General features: G+C 37.9%; 1 protein-coding gene across 3 annotated transcripts in view; it reads left to right on the top strand.

Moving 5' to 3' along the window:
* DCDC2 (doublecortin domain containing 2) overlaps positions 1 to 22,148 on the top strand; it is a 166,632-nt gene that overhangs the window by 118,073 nt on the left and 26,411 nt on the right. For all 3 annotated transcript variants that reach the window (XM_037518927.2, XM_054698346.1, XM_054698345.1), the window contains one exon: positions 17,919 to 18,019. In XM_037518927.2, coding sequence (XP_037374824.1) covers positions 17,919 to 18,019 — 101 coding nt within the window. The remainder of the gene's footprint in view (positions 1 to 17,918; positions 18,020 to 22,148) is intronic.

Genomic DNA, 22,148 nt, shown 5'->3' with positions numbered 1-22,148 from the left:
CGCCTTTTTTATGGTTAAGATTGTAAGCAACAGGAAATGAAAGGTAGGAGATGAATGTGTGGCTAAGGTACTAGGTGTGAATGTTTCATAATCATGTGGCAGTATCTGGAGACTTGCTATATTAGATTTGGTAGAGTAATCATCTATTTTTCACTGCTCTGGTATTAATGAGACCACATAATCTTAAAACAAGAAATCAATTGCCAGGATTTGGGGGAATATTTATTCCGCTTGAATTTAGGTAGTGAAATTAAAAAAAGAAAAAGGAACTTCAGAACTACCAAAGAGGGATAGATTAGTATGTGTATATTTGCAGTGTATTTGCGTGTGTAGTTGAATAGACAATCTTCCTGTGACTTCTTTGTGTAATATATAGAATGTAAGCTGAATCATGGGCTTGCCAACATTTAAATGAAGCTTCAATCTGAAGCTTTGCTGGTGTGGGGGCCTAGTTGCGAAGTGTATTAGTGTATCAGTGTATTCCATATGGTGGTCCGATTTAGTTGTCATGTTCATGCTCAGTTTTAGTGCACCTTGTGAACTTTCTATATATTTTCATATGGATGTCTATATACATATGCATGCCTATATAGATATATGCACACACACACGTGTGTGTGTGTGTGTATATATGTTTAACCAGATAATGTGCACACTTTTCCAGATCAGGGACAAACTTGTTCATTCCTTTGAGTCAGCTGAGTGTTTTATTGAGCTCAACTAATAACTTATTGAACATGTAGCAAATGCCCAAGAATTACTTACTAACAGCCTAATTATCTTTGTATATCTCATTGAAATGGTATAAACATTTAATTCCATTTTCAAAATTGAAAAAGAAAAGTACCCATAGTTCCAGGGCAGCTATACATCTCCAAAGTTTTGCTGGGGGCAGAGATTCTAAAAATCTGAATCTAGGAGGTGTCCCCAGATTGGAAGAGGAGACCTGAGAGCTGAAAAGGTATTTAAAACATGAAAACATAAAAAAAGTCTTCATTTCTGTTGTGTTCTTTGCCGTCTTCCACAAGGAATATTTCTTTTCTTTTTTTTTTATTTACTTATACAAGCACTGGGTACAGTCAGAAGCACGGGAGGGTGAGAGAATTCACCAAAGCCAGAGTGGAGAGCAGAACAGGCAGACTGACGAAATACACTGCTGAGGGGGTCCACGGGCGCAGCAGGAGAGGTCTGCTTGCCAAGTGGGACCCTTGCCAGTGGTGGGGGATAGAACCAGCGCTGCAGAGGCTGCTGGCAGCTTCGCAGCCCAGAGTTCAACTGTTGCAAACCAGGGGAGGCCCCTCCAGAGGAATATTTCTAATGCATGTATCTGTGAGAAACACCCACACATTTATTATTTTATATTAGCTCTCATAAATCTGCTGTTTCATCTTCATCTTTTTTAATAGGTGAGTAGTATTCCATTGGGTATATATCCCACTGTTTTATCCAGTCATCTGTTATTTAGGTTGGTTCCATGTCTTGGCTATTGTGAATAAAGCTGCTATGAACATAGGAGTACATAAATCTTTTCATGTAAGTGTTTTCATATTTTGGGGGTAAATGCCTGGTAATGGTATTGCTTGATGATATGGTAAGGCAGAGTTTGCCTCACTGAGGCATGTGCTGAAATACTAACCTCTCCTCTGCTTCCTTTGTGACCACACAAGATCGTTGCATATGGTTTCATCATCTAGTTTTAAAATGTGCAGCTTAAAATGTATTTAAGAACAACACGTGGTACATTTAAATGCAAAATTAGACCGTGTGAATAGTGTTAGAATGGCATTCATAATGAAATCAATTCAGTTAGATGTAGTTTCAATGTTGTAAGCTCCCTCTTTACTTAAAAGCTTTTCCCAAAAGTTTTCTGCTAGAGGTTTGTCAGACTCCATTTAAACCCAGCTGTGGAATTCATTAATATGTGCTAAATTCATTTGGTCACTGACTTTTTGAAAAGGAGCACACTGAATTTTTATACACACATTTCCATATGAAATTAGACACTTCATTCAGTTACTTTTTTCTGTATAAGTTCAACTTTTGCCCCCTCCAAAAAAGAGAAAATATATTTAAATAAGCAAATATGATTGGAAATAAAATCTGCTTTGATTATGATGGAACTTTGTGACTTCCCTCTTTAAATAGTTATTCAACTTTTTAATGGCTTTTATTTTGTATTCTAGTTTATTCCACTGCCTTATGGATATACTGTTATTATAGTTGTAGCCCAACTCCTTATTCTGTCCTTATTTTTAACTCTTCTTTCAATGAAAAGGAATGTAAATAAGCCTTAGGAACATCTAAGGAAAACAGATGGTTTTTCAGAATTTCTTTACTCTGAAATTAGATCTCTTGCTTTTCACTTTTGAGCTAAGAATAAAATTATTATGAATGTTCTCATTCTGTGTATTAGGGCATGTTACACTCATCTCCCACATTAACATTTTTATTTCCACTGGGATGTCTGATATAATCAGGCATTAAACCTGTGGTTATTTTGGCAATTATACCTTTTATGGAAGAATTCCAACTGTTAAACCCCAACTTCAGAAAATATACAGTTTTACTTCATCTGCAAGAAGAATTATCCTAAAAGATGGTTAGAAGATTCAATTTAGGTTGAATTTTTTGCAGAAAAGCTCACAGACACTGTTGCTGACTTTCCATCCATTAAGCAAGATGGATGAAACTTTTCTTCCTCCTGCTCCCCCCAAGGCACACACCAGACTTAAACTCATACCTTGCCTTCTATGCCTGAGTTGCCATTATTTTTACATGGATAGCTCTGTGTTGTCTGTTGTTCCTACAAAGTTTAATTTATTGCACTGTCCTACCATTTTGATTTATTTTTTAAAAGTATTTTTTTTTCTCATTTGTTTTCCCCCAATGTCTCAAAGGGGTGAACCTCCCTACATGCCCCTCCCTTCTACCCCCAGGCCTATTATCTCTATTTTTAACTTTTGAATTTGCTTCTCATCTGTAACTTAGAAAGTGGCTTAACAATTCAAAAGTAAAATAGCTCTTTCTGATGACTCTTGAAATATTTATTCAGATTTGGTCTACCTGGTGTAATTTGCAACCGATGGCTTTAATGGTGGTGATGCTTCTGCTTCTTCCAAATTCTTCTAAGGCAAATGTCATCTAGAGGCATCATGGTGGGAGTAGCTTGGGCCTTAGTTCTGGCTCTGTGCAACCTCTAACAAGTCATTTAAACCTCAGATTGCTTATTCACAAAAGAGGACAAAAAAATACTTACTTTGTAGTGTCATTGTGAGGACTGTGCTTGGCAGAATGCTTACCACATAGCAGCCTGTCAAAAATACTATGTATCTTTTCCCCATCTTACCTCCATATTGAGTGCTGGGTGTAACCCAATCATGCTGTATGCCAGGGGCTGTCTGAGAAGTGAGTACAGAATAATCATATCTCCTGCCTGTCTCAACATCTAAATTGTCCATAATGTAGAACAATTAGCATGCAGAGAATAAATACAGCAATTTTAGAGATGTGAAAGATGTCTGGGAGGTAGCCCTTGAGTTGTGTCTTGAGGACAGGCTCTGTGGCCATGAAGAGATGGTTGAGTAAAGGCACCAGGCATAAGGAAGACTTGGACTGCTTGAAGGGGTGGGGGTGGGGTGGGATGGACAGAGGGCAGGAAGCTTCCTGGTTTTCTTGGGCTTGAGGGGAACAGTTGCAGAGCAATCTGACATATTGGGAGGTCAAAGTTAGGACAAACTGTGGTGGTCTTAAGAAATTGAGAGAGAAGTTTAGACAGCACAGAGCAGAGCAGGGAGCAGGAATTCAGGTAACTAACTAGTAATCATCTTTATTAATAGTGTTGCTATTATTATATTATTAAGTCTTGCTATAAATGCTGAAGTAAAAGTGTTTCTTGACTGAATCATAAGCATTAATACTTATTCTAAAATAGGTATTTTCTTAGTTTACCAACATTTGGTATTTTTTTTGTGTGTTTTATCTTATTGGAAGATTGTGAAATATTATAGTAACCAAAATGAAAGGTGATCCACACCACACTTAAAGCAATGGATATGCCTAAAGATTATTGTCTATTCAGTATTACAATGAAAGGTCATTTATGTTTCTCCTGCCCAATATTAAAACAGGTAGATTTTGGGCATTTCTTAGTTATCAGTTAAGAAGAAAGTGACCAGCTGAAAGATATCTTTCCTTCAACTTACAGAGTCAGAATTATTCTTTTTCAAGTGAAATTTTTCAATGATGACTTTCAGTCATAGGTTAAAATGCTAGTGGAGAATGTTTTCTGTATTCTCAAAAAAATAGCATACATGAATTTTTATTATAGATACAGACCATTGAATCCTTCAGTCATACCACTAAATGAAAAGGGCACAGAATCTGGTAAATGCTCCTCAATACCTGTTGGAACAATGTTAAATCTAAGTCAGCAAGTGCTGGTTGATATGTATTGATCTATTTTGAATTTTCTTCCTTGATAGGTTCATGACAAATAGGAGTATTAGGTAGCTAACTTGTATATTGCCATAATTAATTAAATATCAAGATTTATTTTTCCATTGATGTTTTGGCATTTCATGTTTATGTGATTCTCTCAGAATTAGTATTAAATTGATATATCGTCATTTTGTTTGAATGTTTATCAATTTCTAATACATAAGCATATTTGTGGTTAGATAATCATCTTAAAATGGAGCTTTCTGGAATCCTGTACATAGATTTATCTCAGACTACTTTAAATATAAATTATTTGGAACATGGAGATACTGCAGAGAAAGCTGTCGCATGAATAACATGTTTTTATTTACCATTATTGACCACAGTTCCTTTAGTTTTAGGCTTTATACATAATTAACGAAGACTCTCTAAATGGAATGCCTGGTAACTTCCATTTTATGTAAAGATGGAAGAAGTAAAAAAAATTACTATGGAGCGGATATAAACACCCGAAATGCTAAATGCTTAAGATATCTCACTTTGTCTAAAGCAAAGCATACTGTTCTGCAAAATTCTGAAGCAGTTCAGTTGCATATCCCCTCACTTAGAGTCAATAAAAAATTCAGGCATATTACCTATGCCAATTAAGTTAGATGAAAAATAATCCAATCTCTTTATTGAGAATGACTGATTTTCACATTTATATTGCATGTCACTTTACCCTGAATGAAGACCTTCGTTCCCAGATCACTTTGAATGTGTTGATGCTTGCTTTATACTTACAGTAATAATGGCATTGTTAAGTATGTTATTTTTGTATTTCATAGCATGTTATTAGTAGTTGATAGTGAATGTTGGAAACCTAAGATGATCAAATGGTAACTTTGTAGTAATTGGGATTAATAGCTATTGAAAGTGCATGTTTAATCTATTTGTACTTTGATATTTGAGAGAGGTATTTAATCCCTTAGGTATATAATGTATAATTTTTATTTATTTATTTATTTTAATGTATAATTTTTAAACAAATATTTAGGAAAGTATTTTGGTTCTCTATCTCAAGTTTATTTTTTTCTAATTTTTTAAAAGATTTATTTATTTATGCATACAAGAGCTGGGGTACAGGCCAGAGATGCGGGGGGTGAGAGGATTCACCAGAGACAGAGTGGGGAGCAGATTAGGCAGACTGACTGAAATACACTGCTGAGGGGAGCAGCGGGAAAGACAGGAGAGGTCTGCTGTGCCATGTGGGTAGCTCCCTGGCCGGCTGGGGATTGAACTCTTACTGCAGAGGCTGCGGACAGCTTCATAGTGCTGTGATTAACCCCTTGTGCCACGAGGAAGGCCCTCCCATTCCATTTCTCTGAACTCTTCAGGCTGCCGCTGTTGGTCACTCCAGTCTGACCCACATTCTAGACTTTCCTTTCTACAATCTAGGAATGTAAGAGTATTGTGGATTTCTATTATATGCAAGTGTTACTTTTGCTACCATGAGAAATTTTCTAGAATAGAGAAATAATTTAAGTGTGGCTACCTCTTTTAAATACTGGAATATACAAGGCCATTTGAAGGTAGTTGGACCAACCAGAACTAAAAGCAGGATTCAAGATTTAGTCCCCTTATTAAGTAACTCTGAGTCACTGGAGTGCAAGGAGGAGCAATTAAATTATTGTGATGAACCAAAACTAATTTGCAGCATTATTTTCATGAGGTTATAAAATGAGAAATGAAAAAGTTAAGCTGCATATTCTTGGTAGTTCAGGTAAACCTACTCTGAGGTACTTTATTATTTGCAGTCCTATTTATCTGATATAGATTTTAGAAATTATATCAGAATTTATGAAGGTTATAAGATAATAGAGTCATGGATTCCAGATATCATAAATATGTGCCTTATTTTCTGTACACTGGATATTTCTGATTTTGATGAACACCTAAAACGTCTGAAACTAAAACGATTGAAATAAAAATGTAGGGATAAAAACAAAATTATCTGTGATCTGGAGAAATCGATGATAATGATCCTACTTTTGCTTTCTGTCTACACTTGGATAATTTTTTGCTCCCATTTAAAGTCAAGTAAAATAACCATGAGGGTTAAGATCAAGCCCATACAAGAATTTAATAGTCAAATTTAAACATCAATTGCTTAAGAGATGATACATAATACCCTGGAGTAGGAATCAAAGAATAGAATAGAACCAAATCTTTCAAATTGCAGTTGAGAAAACTCAATATATAAGCCAATGGATAAAGTTATTTCCATGTACTATTTTAAATTGCCAAAGAAAAATATCATTTGTGATATTCTTGTGTCTGTAAAGAGTTTCCATTTAAGGTTATGGGACATAATGAAATGTATGGAGAAGATTAGTGATTAAAACACATTTGCGTTCTATCGCTATATTAGATTAGAAACATTCAAAACATTAGTGCTCTATTTGATTAGTTTTTCATCTTTCTTAATAGCAATGTACTTTCATTCAGAGGCGTGATATGAGAAAGGATATTGGATATTGTATAAGTGGTAATAAGGTTCAGAGGAAGGCTGGTTGATCGCCTCTTATAAGTGTTACTAGATGTGGATCAGCTCTTCCTCTGGACTTGCCTATTCACTAGCCTTCCTCAAGAATGCCTCCAGCTGGCTGAGCCTCCTAGAAGAGCTTTCCTTAAAATCCAGTAAGATGTGACAACCACAATCTGTATGGCAAGTTATATTAGAAGGTCAACATATTTTGGGGCCTCCCTGCTGGCGCAAGGGGTTAAGACGCAGCACTATGAAGTTATCCACAGCCTCTGTAGCACCAGTTCGATCCCCGGCCAGGGAACTGACCCACATGGTGCAGCAGACCTCGCCTGTCTTGCCCGCTGCTCCCCTCAGCAGTGTATTTCAGTAGATCTGCCTGTTCTGCTCCCCACTCTGTCTCTGGTGGGTCCTCTCACCCCCCACACCTCTGGCCTGTACCCCAGTTCTTTTATGCATAAATAAATAAATCATAAAAAATGAAAGAAATTCAACATATTTTCATATCCGAATGTAGTTTACATTAACTTTAGCTAATGAATGTTATTTTATTATCACCTTCTTACCAATAATAATTTTAATTCTACCCCTAATAATGCAACACATTAAAAAAAGAGTACATGGTTTTTTCTTGTAAAGGCCACATTTTTCCCTTCTGCTTAGAATATTATTTTATATACTGAGAGCCATAAATTCCTCATTTCCCACATTATCCTCAGTAATCTACTGGGTTTAATGAGCTGCTTCTTAAAATTAACATTTTGTTTTTAATTTAACATTTTTATGAGGCAGTCTCAGCAGTAAATCATAGTAAAATGTTTATAGTCACAGGGAGCTTTCTTACTTACTCTGTAGTGTTTTGACTTAATGGTTAATATTTCCATAAAGTATTTAGACGTGGGCTTTATTTTGTTATTTTTCTTGTTACTTATCTGATTAATCTTCAGTTTCACACACTGAACATATTAAAGTATGGTTTATAATTTGACTTAAAATAATTTTTACTAACTCTCATATGAAGGGATCCTTTAAACAAGATTGGGAGTTTATCATCAGTTACGTGAAATTATTACTAATTATTAGGTAGCTTTTCTTCTTTGAGAACACTAGGGTGTTGCAATGTTTCTAAACCAAAATCCTGAGGTCCTGAAACTAGGAAATGCTTTCCTGGCAGTTGTTCTAGTGGCAGAAAGGCTAAACACGCACCAGCGCCTGTTTTCCATTTGTGTAGGGGAAACAGATTCATATTTATTATGAACTGCACATAATGATAGGACTTCCTACCTCAGCAGCTCTGCTTTCATTTCTTAGGCAATAAAATTCATAAGGGATAAGTGAAAAATAATTGAGGAGCATTTTTATTTTTAGTAGAGTGTTTGTTATTGCTTTACTGTGTAATACACACTAAAATGTCTATTCATGATTCAAAGGGAAAAAAAAGATTAGAGCTGAATTGGGGTGTAGTGTGCATCCAAGCATTGAATTTGATGCTCAGTGTAGTAATTGAATGAGAGCAGTATTGTGTATCGAATTCATCCTTGGTTAGTGAATGGCTTTTATCACAAAGGTTTTCTGGTGGGAGAAGATTTCAAAAAATTAAATCCCTTTTCTTCTAGCCAATGGGTAGGTGCTGAGGGTGGGGGTGCTTTTTGCATGTAAGGGGTTGAGAAAGAGAAGTCGCGACAGTTAGGGAAGGAAAACAATAGGCTGTGGGACTTGTGGGAGCTTTTTCTGACCTCTACCTTGACAGCAAGAGGCTTCCAACCTGGTGGCTGTCACCCAGCAGGTGCCTGCAGGGGTCAGAAGGGGGGTGTGCAATGACATCTGCCCTGATATTCTCTCTAGACCATAATTTTTGTGCACATGGTGTCTTAGTTTGTTATTGCTGCTGTAACAAATTCCCATACATATGGTGCTTTAGAATACACACAAACATGTTGTCTCACAGGCTGGAGGTTAGAATTCCAAAAGGGTCCTTGCTGGTGTACAACCAATGGGTTGGCTCCTTCTAGAGGTTCTAAGAAGAAAATTTGTGTCCATGCCTTTTCCAGTTGTGTGTGTGTGTGTGTGTGTGTGTGTGTGTGTGTGTGTATACAGAAGAACTGGGGTGTAGGCCAGAGGTGCAGGGGTGAGAAGATTCACCAGAGACAGATGAGGGAGCAGAACAGGCAGATTTTACAGAAATCCACTGCTAAGGGGAGCAGTAGGTGAGACCGGAGAGGTCTACTGTGCCATATGCGGCTTAGCTTCCCTGTCCAGGGATAGAACTCAGGTATTAGTAGTGACAGCACTGAGAATTAACCCCTGGGCCATCAGGGAGGCCCATTTTTTCTAGTTTTTTAAATAAATGGTCTTTGAGTCCTTGGGTTATGGTCCCATTCCTCATTTAGTCAGTAATGACCAATCAAGTCTTTCTTGAGCTGCTTCATGCTGACATGGAGTCTCCTGCCTCTCTTACTTTGTGATTACATTGGGTCCACACAAGAATAATCCATGATAATACCCCCCATATCAAGGACAGCTGATTGGCAACCTTAATTCCATCTACAATCTTAATTCTCCTTTGCCAGGCAGTGCAGCATAGTCACAGTTTCTGAGGCTTGGGATGTGATTATCTTGGGAGGGGTGTGATTATTTTACCTAGCACATACAGCATAATTTGTGGATCTCTATGGAGGTTGTACTCCAGTATTCTTTCTCTTCAACCCTTTATGTCCTCATCCTTCCCATCCACATTCTGTACTGGCCAGATTGAGACAAACACCCTCTAACAACATGAAGAATTAATGGACAGGACCAGTGGCTTTTAAATTTTATGTTCCTTACATTCTGTTTGGATGCAGTAAATGTTCTTGAATGTCTACAGTTCATTCCTTTAACAAATACCTTTTGAACATTTGTGTGCTGAGCTCTGATAAGCGCTGGGATAAAGCAATGAACAACTTGGGGGTGTTCTTGCCCTGTGGGTGCTTACACTTTGGGGAAGACTGGTCAACACTAAATCACTAAATTGGTAAATGATAGAGAAGTAGAACAGAGCGATATCAGTGACTGACTGGTTGCTGGACTTGAAATTAGGAGAGTTTCCTGAGATCTGAATAATAGGAAGCAACCAAACATGTGAAAAAAAGGGGACTATTCTAGGCAGTAGATGAAAGAAGTACAATGCCATAAGGTAGGAATGCAGCTTCTGTTGGAGAAACAATGTGTCTGGAGTTTACTGGACAAAGAGAAAATGATAGGAAATGTGTTCTAAGAGGGAATTAAGGTCCAGATCATGTATCTGTAAGTCATGATAAGATGATAAGGATCTTGGATTCTCTGTCTGGTGGTCAGACATTGGGGAGGTTCTAGGTAACTTTTATGATTTATTAAGATCGCTTGGCTAGTGTGTAGATTTCGGGTAACAGGGTAGTAAGAGTGGAAGAAAAGAGGTGCTCATTATAAGCTATTGCAATAGCCAGTCCAACAGAGCATAATGATTTAGAGCAAATTGATAGTTGAGATAGAGTAGTCACAGATTGGGGATACATTTAAAAGGGGGTGAAATTGACAAAAATTAACATTGGAATGGATATAGGGTTTGAGGGCAAGATGAAAATAAGGATAATTACAGGATTTTGGGGTTGAGTGGTGGTGTCATATCCTGGGATGGTGAATATAGAGAATGAGCAGTAAGACATGGAAACAGAGTTCCATTTTGATAATGTTCATGTTGAGATAACTATTAAACATCCACAGTGAGCTGTCAGGTCAGGCAAGTGGACATGTAAGTTTCTGTGTTCCACTGGAGACTAAATGCCTTTACTCTACATAGTACCTACCTTTAGTAAGTTGTGGTTAGAATATCTGCTATTGCTATACCAATTAATTACACAGTGGTTACACATTATGAACTAAATCCACCAATTTACTGTGCAAATTTAACTTAAAGTAACAATAACAAGAAAGTGGTAAGGTCTTGAAGTGTGTGAATAATATTGCCCTTGATGAAAAACTTGATATTTTTGCAAATGTATGAGATCCGTCCTTGCAAACCTTTAAAGGTTTTAATATTCTGTCTTTGCCTTCTTCCATGGAGTGTATTTTTAGTTGCCTTTTTCTGTCATTGACAGAAGGGGGACATGTTCTTATTGCATTTTTCTAATTTGTTTTCCATTGTATTTTGGCAATTTGGCAAAGGAGTCTGGTAACTCTTTGCTGTGAATGATTTAATTAAATTTCCTGCTTGAAGACTACTTTACTTTCGAACATTCACATTGGCTCACTGAACTTGACCCTGGATGAAGTATGTTGACATACACATTCTATTACTAATAATTCCAGGCAACACCAAAATTTATCATTCGTTGATTTTAACAGACATCGTGAAACCTGTTATGTGGCCAATATGTGCTGAGCGCAGGACTTACAAAGACAAAAGATTTGATTTATGCCTGAAAGATCTTGTGTTCTAGTGGGGAGGAGAACAGAGTTGGTAAAAGAAATCGTTGAAAGTAAGTGTGATTCATGAATGAGTGTGTGAGATAGAAAATGGTTCCCAGTGGGGTGTGATTGTTTGTTTGATTGTAGGTGGTGGTGAGATCAGAGACGACTTTTATAGAGCTGAGTAGGATTTGAAGCATGAGTAAGACCCCAGTAGGCAGTCACATGGACATAGGTGTGAATACAGTAAATCAGGGGTGGAGGGCACAGGTGTGGGGCATGAATGGGGTACCATGACATGTGGGTTCTTTGGTTATCTCTGATCATGGGCTACAATTGAGAGGTCACTCCAGGTGATGAAAAGGACATGTCTTAATGGATAGAGTTGAGGTCAGAGCATAGAATGACTCATCATGTGGATACTGAAATTACTTAGTTGGGAGGGTGCAGGATGAAGAGAAACTTGGGTTGGTGAGATTTCCTTTAAAATGGAATTGAAGAAACAGTCAAAGAAGAGGCTCTGGATTTATATGAACCAATGGTCTCAATACAGGATGTCAGCATGGCAGGGGGAAGATTTGGAAGGAAGCGCTGGCCAAGCATGTGAGGGTGGTGGGGAGTGGGGAACATAGAGCAGGACAGGAACCAACATTTGAGAAAGAAATTGAATTAGGAACCTGTCTCTTGTCTCATATCAATAAATATTTATTGAGAATGTGGTGTGTGGAGTGTATCATGCTTGCTTTTGGGAAATAAGGACTGTTAAGGTATGAAAGGAGATAGCGGGTAGATCCGTGGAAAGATGGTGGCCCATGTCTCTTGTGATCTTCGCACACGATGCTAAACCTATCAGGAGCAACCTTTTCCTATTTTCCAGAGTGACTGCTACACGGTAGCTCTTAATGAATATTTGCCAGTCCATCGGTTGAATGAAAGTCATCCCATTTATTTTAAAACTCCCATTTTCCTTCATTCAGTATTGTCCACTAATTACCATATCATACTGCCACATGCAAATATTTATTGTATGTTCAAATAACTTTTACTGATATTGGAAATGCTCATGATTTTAAAAAATATTCATTATTTTTAAAATTTTTTTACATCATTGTTCATTTTTAAATAATATTTGTTTCCCCCCACCCCCTCAGGTGCAGTCTCCATAGAGTTTCCTTCCCCAATGCACCCGTGCACCATCACCTCAGTCCCCAGTGCTCCTCCCTCCCTCCCTCTGGCCCCTTTCCCTCCTCCTCCCCTGCAGGATGTCTCTGATTTATAATTGTCTGTTTTTGCTTTGTTGTGTTTTGTACTGTTATTATTTTTTTTACACTGATGTCTTATTGGGTTCCCCTGTATTCCTACTATAAGTAAAACCATCCGATATTTTTCTTTTTCCTTCTGGCTGATTTTACTGAGCATAACTCCTTCTAGACCCATCCACATTGCTGCAAATGGCATGAGTTTATCTTTCTTGATTGCTGAATAATATTTCATTGTGTATATACGCCACATTTTCTTGATCCAGTCATCTATTTTTGGGCATTTGTGTTGTTTCCAGGTTTTACCTATTGTTAATAGTGCTCTTTTGAATCAATGTTTTTGTGTCCTTTGGGTGGATCCCTAGGAGTGGAATTGCTGGGTCGTATGGTAGCTACATTTTTAGTAGATTGAGGAACCTCCAGACAGCTTTCCATAGTGGATGAACCAATTTGCACCCCCACCAGCAGTGCAGGAGAGTTCCTTTTTCACTACATCCTCGCCAACATTTGTTGTTGCTTGTTTTTTTGACATGTGCCATTCTTACTGGTGTAAAGTGGTATCTCAATGTGGTTTTGATTTGCATTTCCCTGATTATAAGGGATGTCGAACATTTTTTCATATGCCTGTTAACCATTTGCAGTTCCTCTTTGGAGAAATGTCTTTTAAGTTCTTCTGCCCATTTCTTGACTGGATTGTTTATTTTGTTTTTATTGAGTCATGTGAGTTCTTTGTATATCTTTGTGATCAGTCCCTTATCAGTTGACTGGAGCGCAAATATTTTTTCCCAATCAGTGGGGTGTCTCTGTTTTGGTTAATGGCTCTTTTGCTGTGCAGAAGCTTTTCAGTTTGATGTAATCCCAGGTGTTTATCTTTTCCTTGACTTTCTTTGCTTTGGGTGATGAGCCTTTAAAGATGTTATTGTGATGTATGCCTTGTAGTGTTTTACCTATATTTTCTTCTATATATTTTATGGTTTCAGGTCTTGTGTCCAGTTCTTTTATCCATTTTGAGTTGATTTTTGTGCATGGTGAGAGGTAGTGGTCTCCTTTCATTTTTTTGATGTGGAGGTCCAGTTTTCCCAGCACCATTTGTTGAACAATCTGTCCATGTTCCATTGCATATTCTTTGCTCCTTTGTCAAAGATCACTTGTCCATATTAAGTATGGCTTTATTTCTGGGCTCTCTGTTCAGTTCCATTGGTCTGTGTGTCTGTTTTTGTTCTAATACCAAACTGTTTTAATTATTATGGCTTTGTAGTATAGCTTGAAGTTTGGAAGTGTGATAACTCCTTTCTCCTTTGTTTTCATCAGTAGGGCTTTGGCAATTCATGGTTTTTTGTGGCTCCGTATGAATTTCATCAGTATTTGTTCTATTTCTTTGAAGAATGTCATTGAGATTTTTATTGGAATAGTGTTGAATCTGTATATTGCTTTTGGTAGGATGGACATTTTAATAATGTTAATTCTTCCAGTCCATGAGCAGGGGATGTCTTTCCATTTCTTTATGTCTTCTATTTCTTTTAACAGTGTTTTATAATTTTTTTTTGTATAGGTCTTTCACCTCTTTTGTTAGGTTTATTCCCAAGTATTTGATTTTTTTTTGGTTTCAATTAAAAAAGGGATGATTTTCTTGATTTCTTCTATCTTCAGATTGATTCTGTATAGGAAGGCTACTGATTTTTGTGTGTTGATTTTGTATCCTGCTACTTTACTGAACTGGTTGAAATGCTCATGATTTTAAAGTACAAAATACCTTCAAAATTATGTATACAGTAAATCCCAGTTTTATGAGTAAGTGAATGCGTGTGTTTATGAAAGAGAGAGTGAGAGAGTGAGAGAGCAATAGCGAGAGAGATCAAAATGCTACAAGTGGTTATCTTTGGGTCATGAGATTAGAAAGATGTGTATTTTCTGCATCCTCCCAGTTTTCTAAAATGCATAAAATAAACTAGAATCACAACATGCTACTTAAAATACTGTTTCTCTAGAAATTCATATTACTCTATTTTTCATTTTACAGAGCCTTTTAGCAATTATTACAATCCCAGTAGATTTGCTTCCATCGCAAAGTTTAATTTTCTAGCTGTTCTTCCCTATTCTGTCACTCTTTATTCCTTTGAATTCTTTTCTGACCTTGGTTTCTTGATTTTCCTGACCTTCAGTGCTGCTGAAGCGGTCCAGTTAGACATCTCATAGTCTGTTGATGAACAGAATCCATGTCTCTCTTCATCTCACTTCCCCCTCCTCCTCACCTAAACACTTAGATCTGTGATTACACAATGTTGAGTTTTGTTGATTTGTCTCTCTGCTGTTTATAGCCTGATGACTGCCATTTTTCCATTCCAGTGCCCTTACAGTTTTATTTTATGTGTTCTTCTTTTCTGGTGAAATGTTTATTCTGAAACACATCTGCAAGCCATACACAACTCTGCTAAGATGCAGTTAAACAGTTCACTGAATGTGTGTATTAAGATTATAGTCTTATTGTACCTAGAGTTTTCTCTTTGTAGATTCTATGAGACTAAGTGCAAGATTTGGATGTGAAACATGGTCCAAAAGGTCTTGTACATAAGTTATGATGAGAGGCCACAGAGTCCGACATCTTTCTCTGGAGGTTGACTCCAGGAACATTACATGGCTGAGTATAATTGTCACCTGAGCTAATTCAAAGGTAGAAACAAATGTCAAATATACCCTTCCTCCCTGTATTTTCCTTTTTGAACCATTTTAGAAGGTAATATTCAATCAATTGCATAACCCTTTTTGAAATTAATTTATTCTTCATCTGTGCATCTCGAACTTATGAACTCCATATGTAGAATAAAGTGGAATTTATTTTTATTGTTTCTACTATTGTTTCCTGGAGTTCCAGGTTCCAGAATTTGATGGAGAAATAAATATCAACTTACCCTATCTCCACTGATTCCAATTTTGTAGACTGGGATTTCTCCCTTTCACTTTTCATCCTTTCATCCTTTAGAACAGAGTAATTGTCAGCTATTTTCCAAGTCCCTGAATTGTCCTCCCCCTACCATTTTAGCTCAGGATTACTTATTAAGTGCATGACCAAAACTCTGTGCATTTATGACATATATGAGAGCATCAGCACATTTCTGTTTTGTTCCTATATTCTTTCTTTGGATATCACTGAACTCTTGGCTGCAATTTCATTTTGGATCCATGCCCTCAGTTGTAAGATATGACTGAGTCAGCATATAATCTGGAATATGTTGTGTCCTGGGGGATCATTCACTGTAGAGATAATTCAAAATATTGGTAGTTCCCAATGCTGACATCATCATCTGGTAGAGTTTTTTTTTAAACATATCTTGTATATGTGTATGCATTATCAATTTTATATATACCTAGAGGATGATTTAACTAAGAAAACTCTGGTGACAAAAAAATTATTCTGGACTCCTTTAGCATACCAGAGATGATGGCAGACACAAATCATTTGTTGAAAAGACTTTGCTGGACGATAGGAAAACCAGTCTGGGATTAAATGATTATTGCAGGATTAACCAATTGTTGTAGGGCCTCCCTGGTGGTGCAAGGGGTTAAGCACAGCACTGTGAAGCTATCCACAGCCACTGCGGCATGAGTTCGATCCCCAGGCCGGACAGGGAGATACCTACATGGCACAACAGACCTCTCCTGTCTTGCCCACTGCTCCCCTCAACAGTGTATTTCAATAGATCTGCCTGTTCTGTTCCCCGCTCTGTGTCTGGTGAATCCTCTCAACCCCAGCACTGCTGGCCTGTACCCCAGTTCTTGTACGCATAAATAAATGCATGTTTTAAAAAAATAGATGATTGTTGCAGATACTTCTCAAAATGAATTAATCCATGTGAATGAATCTAGCATGTATAATCAGCTTTGAGGGGAGCTCTGTTGTCCCTGTTTTTTTAAAAAGGAGAGTAGAGAAGCTAACATCCAGTCAAGTTACAAATAGAGTAATTAAAATGGAAAATGGCTCTCTAGGACCAACAAAAAGGGCTTGAGTTTTGTTAAATTTTCTCCCTCCGTCCCCTTTTTGCTCTATATCTAAGCTTCCATAACTCTCTGCTATAGCCCTTACCTATTATAGTCCTTAGCTCAGGGTGCCTCAGGAGGTGTGTCTATATCTCTGTCTAACCATTGGCAGCTTGAGGAAACAGCCTACATCTCATGCGTATCTGAGACCATTGCATTGTGCCTTACATATAACTGATCCTCAGTGAATATAAACATCTATTTTACATTTAATTAATAGTGACTTCATCTCCTCCACTACATACAGTATTATGTGTGTGAAATTGTCGCACAGTTGTACTCTGGGAAACAACCTCTACTAGAGAAATAGAGGGGATCTTAAGGCAAAAGATAAAAGCACATTTTCTAGGCAGTGAGGGTAATCAAATACTGTAATAGATTACCAGGGAAGGAGGTGAGATCTCCATCCCTGGAAATCCTTAAAAATTGGACAGAGAAAACATCTGTGAGAATGACTGAATCATTAAATCTGGCTGGAGGCAAGTAGGTAGACACAATGACAAATGGTTCTGTGGCTCTTTGATTACTTGGCCTGAAGAAAAGAAGACCAAGAGGAGACGTTTCAATGACTTCAAATATGGAAAGCAGCTATTATTGTCTTCCATAGAAAAACAAGTCGCGGGAGCATCACCCGAAAGTCTTAGAGATTTAGGCTACATTTTATAGTTAAGGATTTTAAGATGTAGGTTGTGAAAATCCCGTGGAAATCTGCAAAATAAAAGATTAATTTGTGAGATGTGGAGTCAGCTTTATGATTCTGTTTGCAGTAAAACATTTTTTATGTTACACTGAATAGAGAGAATTATTCCAATACATTATGTTCAATGGATACTATTCTTTTGGGAAAATCATATTTTGAAGCACCAAGCATCATCACCCTTTTGTGGATAGAAAGGGGGAACAGAGATAATAGGTGTGACATCCTCCCCATTTATAGACCTGCATAAGGTTGTGTGATTCCATTGGGAGCCATAGGATGAGTCTGGGGCACAGCTCTTCTGTGTGGCTCAGCCTTGTTTTAGCTCCTGAACCTTCCCCTATGAAAATGTAGAACTGGAGAGAGAAGGCTACAAAAATCCCATCAATACAAAGGGCACCAAAACACCTTATTTTTTTTTTTTTTTAAAAAAAACCTTATTTAAAAAAAAAAAAAAGTAAGTATTCGTAATTCCAACATCTGGCCACACGATGTCACAATTGGATTTTGATTTTCATTCTGTGTTTGTCTCAAATAACAGATGAAGGCATTTTCAAAGCTGGAGCAGAAAGATCTGAAACGCGGGGGGCAGCAGAAATCCAAGAAGATGAAGATACCCAAGTTGAGATTCCAGTTGATCAGGTAATCTCCATGCCTTTTAAGATGTGTGCATACCAGTTACTACTATTTTCTTTTCGTGTTTTATATTATCTGCTCCATGCTGTCCCTATGGATTTGATGGATTTGATGGTTAACACCTCCCAGGTGCTGTTGCTAAAGGATCTTCACAACAAAACAAAAACCTTCATGTCTTCCTAGTATTACTGCAAAGTATAATCATTTGGATTGAGTCTTTATTATTATTATGGAAAATAATGTGTCTTTAATAAACACCCCTGAAGGGTGAAGGTGAATTGGAGTTAGATAGGAGATACAAAGGGGGCAGGAAAGGTCGCTGCAAACAAGAACATCTGGGGGGGGGAAAAGTCTTCCTTTTAGAAAAGCTATTTTTCCCCCTTAATGTCAACATATTCTTTTCTTTAGGGTCGTGAAGTTGTTGTGGTTGGAATTTGTTTTTCACAAAGGAATCGCTGATATAAATGCAACTCCAATATTTGCTGTGTGCATACTGATTTTCTTTCCCAGGCCAGTGGAACTCTGGACTTTTAAGAGGCTGTGTGTTTGTGTGTGTGTGTGTGTGTGTGTGTGCGCGCGCGCGCGCGTACGTACGTGTACACATATATGTGCTTATGGAAGGGAATAACAGTGTTAATTCTGGTTAAATGATGCAAGAAATAAGAGCCAGCTAAGCTTTTTAATACAAACCAACCAGGTTTCTTACAATTCTAAGTGGAGGATTGGAATTTAAGTGAAGAGGGGGTAATCATAATCCCAGGCTCATGGGAATAAGAAGTCACTAGGAATTGCCGCTTGTCCTCCAACTGTGATGTGATATTTCCTTTTCAAAAAGCAAATTTCACAACCCAGCAAATTCCATAGATGATCTTCTCAATCGTATTTGTCTTAACAGCACGGTAGGGAAATTGCTGCTTGATTATTCCACAGGCATTTTCTGTAAGCATCGCCTTCCTGATGAAAAGCCTAATGTGTTAAAAATCACACCGATTTTAAAAATCCAATTTATTACCCAGGATTAGCTACAACTAATAATTTTTCATAAACTCCAGTTATAGGTATTCTTTTTTTCTGGAGGGAAAATGGAATTTAAAGTCTTCTGTGAAGCTGTAATTAAATAGTATTTTTCAAGACAAAGAAGAGTAATCATCTTGTATATATAATACCTAATAGCTGCCGAGTCCAAGACTAATTTATATTCCAAAGTCAAAATGCCAAGTACCAAGAGATAAACATAGTGATATTACCCAAAGAGAAATCTCTTTGTTAATCACTTAACAAGTTACAGGTTCTGTGATGGGCATTTCTTTACCGATAAGTTTGAAGATCACAAGGAAGGGGACGAGGTAGGGACAACTGTTGTCTGATGAAAGGCCTTGGAGAAGTGTCTGCAGTGCTTGATTTCTTATTGGACTAGAGAGTGCTAGCTTACTAAAGTACAAGTATGCAAGAGAGACCAATTAGACAAATTGGCAAGAGCTGGGCACGTGCCACAAATTGATACTGGTTTGAAGGAAATAAACTAACAGGTCAGACTTACTTTCTTCTCTGGCCCTGTCAATAACAGAGTTGAACTGGTCTATAGCTCAGGTGGTTGACACAAGATGCCTAGGAGATCAGGCCATAGAGTCATTCTCTCCACTGTCTGGTGACCTTTTGCTCCATTTCTGAAGCAGTTATGTTATAGATATCCTGAGAAACAAAGGAAGAATGTGGAGAGATAAGTAAAAATCTCGTGAGTAGTCAGAACAACGCCGAGGATGTGCCCTCATGGTACAGTTCATGAAACAATAGCTACTATTTATTATCTACTCTACTGAGTGCCAGGCACTGTACCAGGCACTTTCATCTCATATAATTGTGACAAGGTAGGTATTTTACATGTGGGAAGAAAGTTAGCTCATCAGGTAGAATTATTTGCCTAAGATTGTACCGTGAAGTAGACAAGTTGGAATTTATATGCAGGTCTGTGTAACTTCAAGGCACAGGCATGAGCTTAGGGGCAAGTATTAAATGATAAAAAAAGAAATAAGGGGTTGAAAATTAACCCAGGAAAGGAAAAATTCCTGCATAAGAAAGGAAATGTAGTGATCATATATTACTTGGCTTAGTTATAAATGATAGCTTTGACCCAAACCTAGTAAATTTCTTTGGAGTAGTTTTCATAATCTAAATCACTCATTGTGTAATTTTAGTCAAAGGGTCACAAAGAAGGGAGTGCGTGTATAAATATCATGTGCAATTGGCCAAGTAATTTATCCATGCCTGAAAAGGAGATCAAGTTTTAGAAGTAAATATCTAGGCTTCTCTTGGGAGATAATTCTCCACACTTTCTTGTGTTTCTATCACATGAGTAGGCACCAATAGTCTTTGTTCTGTACTAAGTTTTCTTTTTCTTTTTCTTTTTTTTTTTTAAGATTTATTTATTTATTTATGCAAGAACTAGGGTACAGGCCAGATGTGCAGGAGGGTGAGCGGATTCACCAGAGACAGAGTGGGGAACAGAACAGGCAGACTGACCAAATACACTGCTGAGGGGAGCAGTGGGCAAGACAGGAGAGGTCTGCCTCATCATGTGGGACCCTCGCCAGCCAGCAGGGATCTAACCAGCACTGCAGAGGATGCGGACAGCTTTACAGTGCTGTGCTCAACTGCCTGCGCCACCAGGGGAGGCCCTGAACTAAGTTTTCAAGGATGTTTGAAAGACAGAGATAGTGACTTCCTCTAAAACAGAAATTCTCAACAGTACATGATGATTTTGCTTTAAAGGGGGGTAGTTGGCAATTTCTGAGACATTCATGATTGTCATACCGGGAATACAACTGGCATCTACTGTGTAATGACCAGAGATGCTGCTAAATATCTTGTACTGCACATGACAGCCCTCAAAAATTATCCATTTCAGGGCCTCCCCTGTTTGTGCAGGCGGTTGAGCGCAGCGCTGTGGAGCTGTCTGCAGCCTCTGCAGTGCTGGTTCGATCCCATCTGGCCAGCGAGGGTCCCACATGTTGCAGCAGACCTCTCCTGTCTCACCTGCTGCTCCCCTCAGCAGTGTATATCATCAGTCCGCCTGTTCTGTTTCCCGCTCTGTCTCTGGTGAATCTTCTCACTCTCCCGCGAATCTGGCCTGTACTCCGGTTCTTGTATAAATAAATAAATAAATCTTAAAAAAAAAAAAAATCCATTCCACAGTGACAATAGTGCCGGGATAGAGAAACCATGCTGTTGTGGAGCAAAGGCCAGCCTTCTTTACTGTTCACTTGTTAAAGATCATGACCCCCCTCGCCCCAACATGTTTAAAGGTCAGACAGGCTTACTGCCCAATATAAAAGATTTTGGGCCATTGCTTTATATACTTAAGACTTGTTAAAATGGTAAATTTTATGTTATGTACATTTTACTACAGTAAGAATATTTGCAAAAATAAAATTTGGGTTTCTTAGAACATACCCTGAGATGCAGGCCACTGTGTACTAACTACCTCTTTCAAATTGTCCTGTGGGAACAGGACCTCAGGGAGTAGGCAGTGCAAATACTGATCCCCTGACTACTACTATTGCCGTGAGCAATAAAGATGGTTGTCTCTGACCCAGTCATCTCTTGTCTTCTGCTAGCATCCATGAAACCATGGCAGGTTAATGTGTTAGCTTGTGCTTTCACAGTCTTTGATAGTCATAGAGGTACCCTGTAGCATGATGACTCTGTGTGTGTGTGTGTGTGTGAGTGTGTTGTGTGTGTGTGTGTGTGTGTAATGGGCCATTGTGGACCATTCCATTCCAACCAAAAAAAAAAAAGTCTGAACTTGGCCCCAAGTCTAGAGTCTTTTGATTAGTTAAAGACTAGTTAGTGATCTTGGATTACTAACTTCCAAATCCATGGGAAACTGACAAGTGTCCCATTCTTTTTTTTAAAATGTATTTGGGTAAGGCTAGCACAAATATCTTTTCTTTGGGGGAGAATTTAGATCTAATAAGAGTATGGTACTCTTCAGAGTTGTTTTTTTTTTTTTTTTTACATGCACATCTCATGTCAATCTGGTAGCCCACAAGCAACAGAGCAAGTGCCTGATGCTGGGTGTGGGTGAAATTTGCACCACTCCTCTTCTGAGAGTGGACAAATTAGTATCAGACAGATC

The sequence above is a fragment of the Talpa occidentalis genome, unplaced genomic scaffold (genome assembly GCF_014898055.3).
Source record: "Talpa occidentalis isolate TD23 unplaced genomic scaffold, MPIMG_talOcc4v2.1 talOcc4.2, whole genome shotgun sequence".
In the NCBI taxonomy this organism is placed as follows: Eukaryota; Metazoa; Chordata; class Mammalia; order Eulipotyphla; family Talpidae; genus Talpa; species Talpa occidentalis.
The sequence above is the reverse complement of the archived record's forward strand: the minus strand, read 5'-3'. Positions and strand labels throughout refer to the sequence as shown.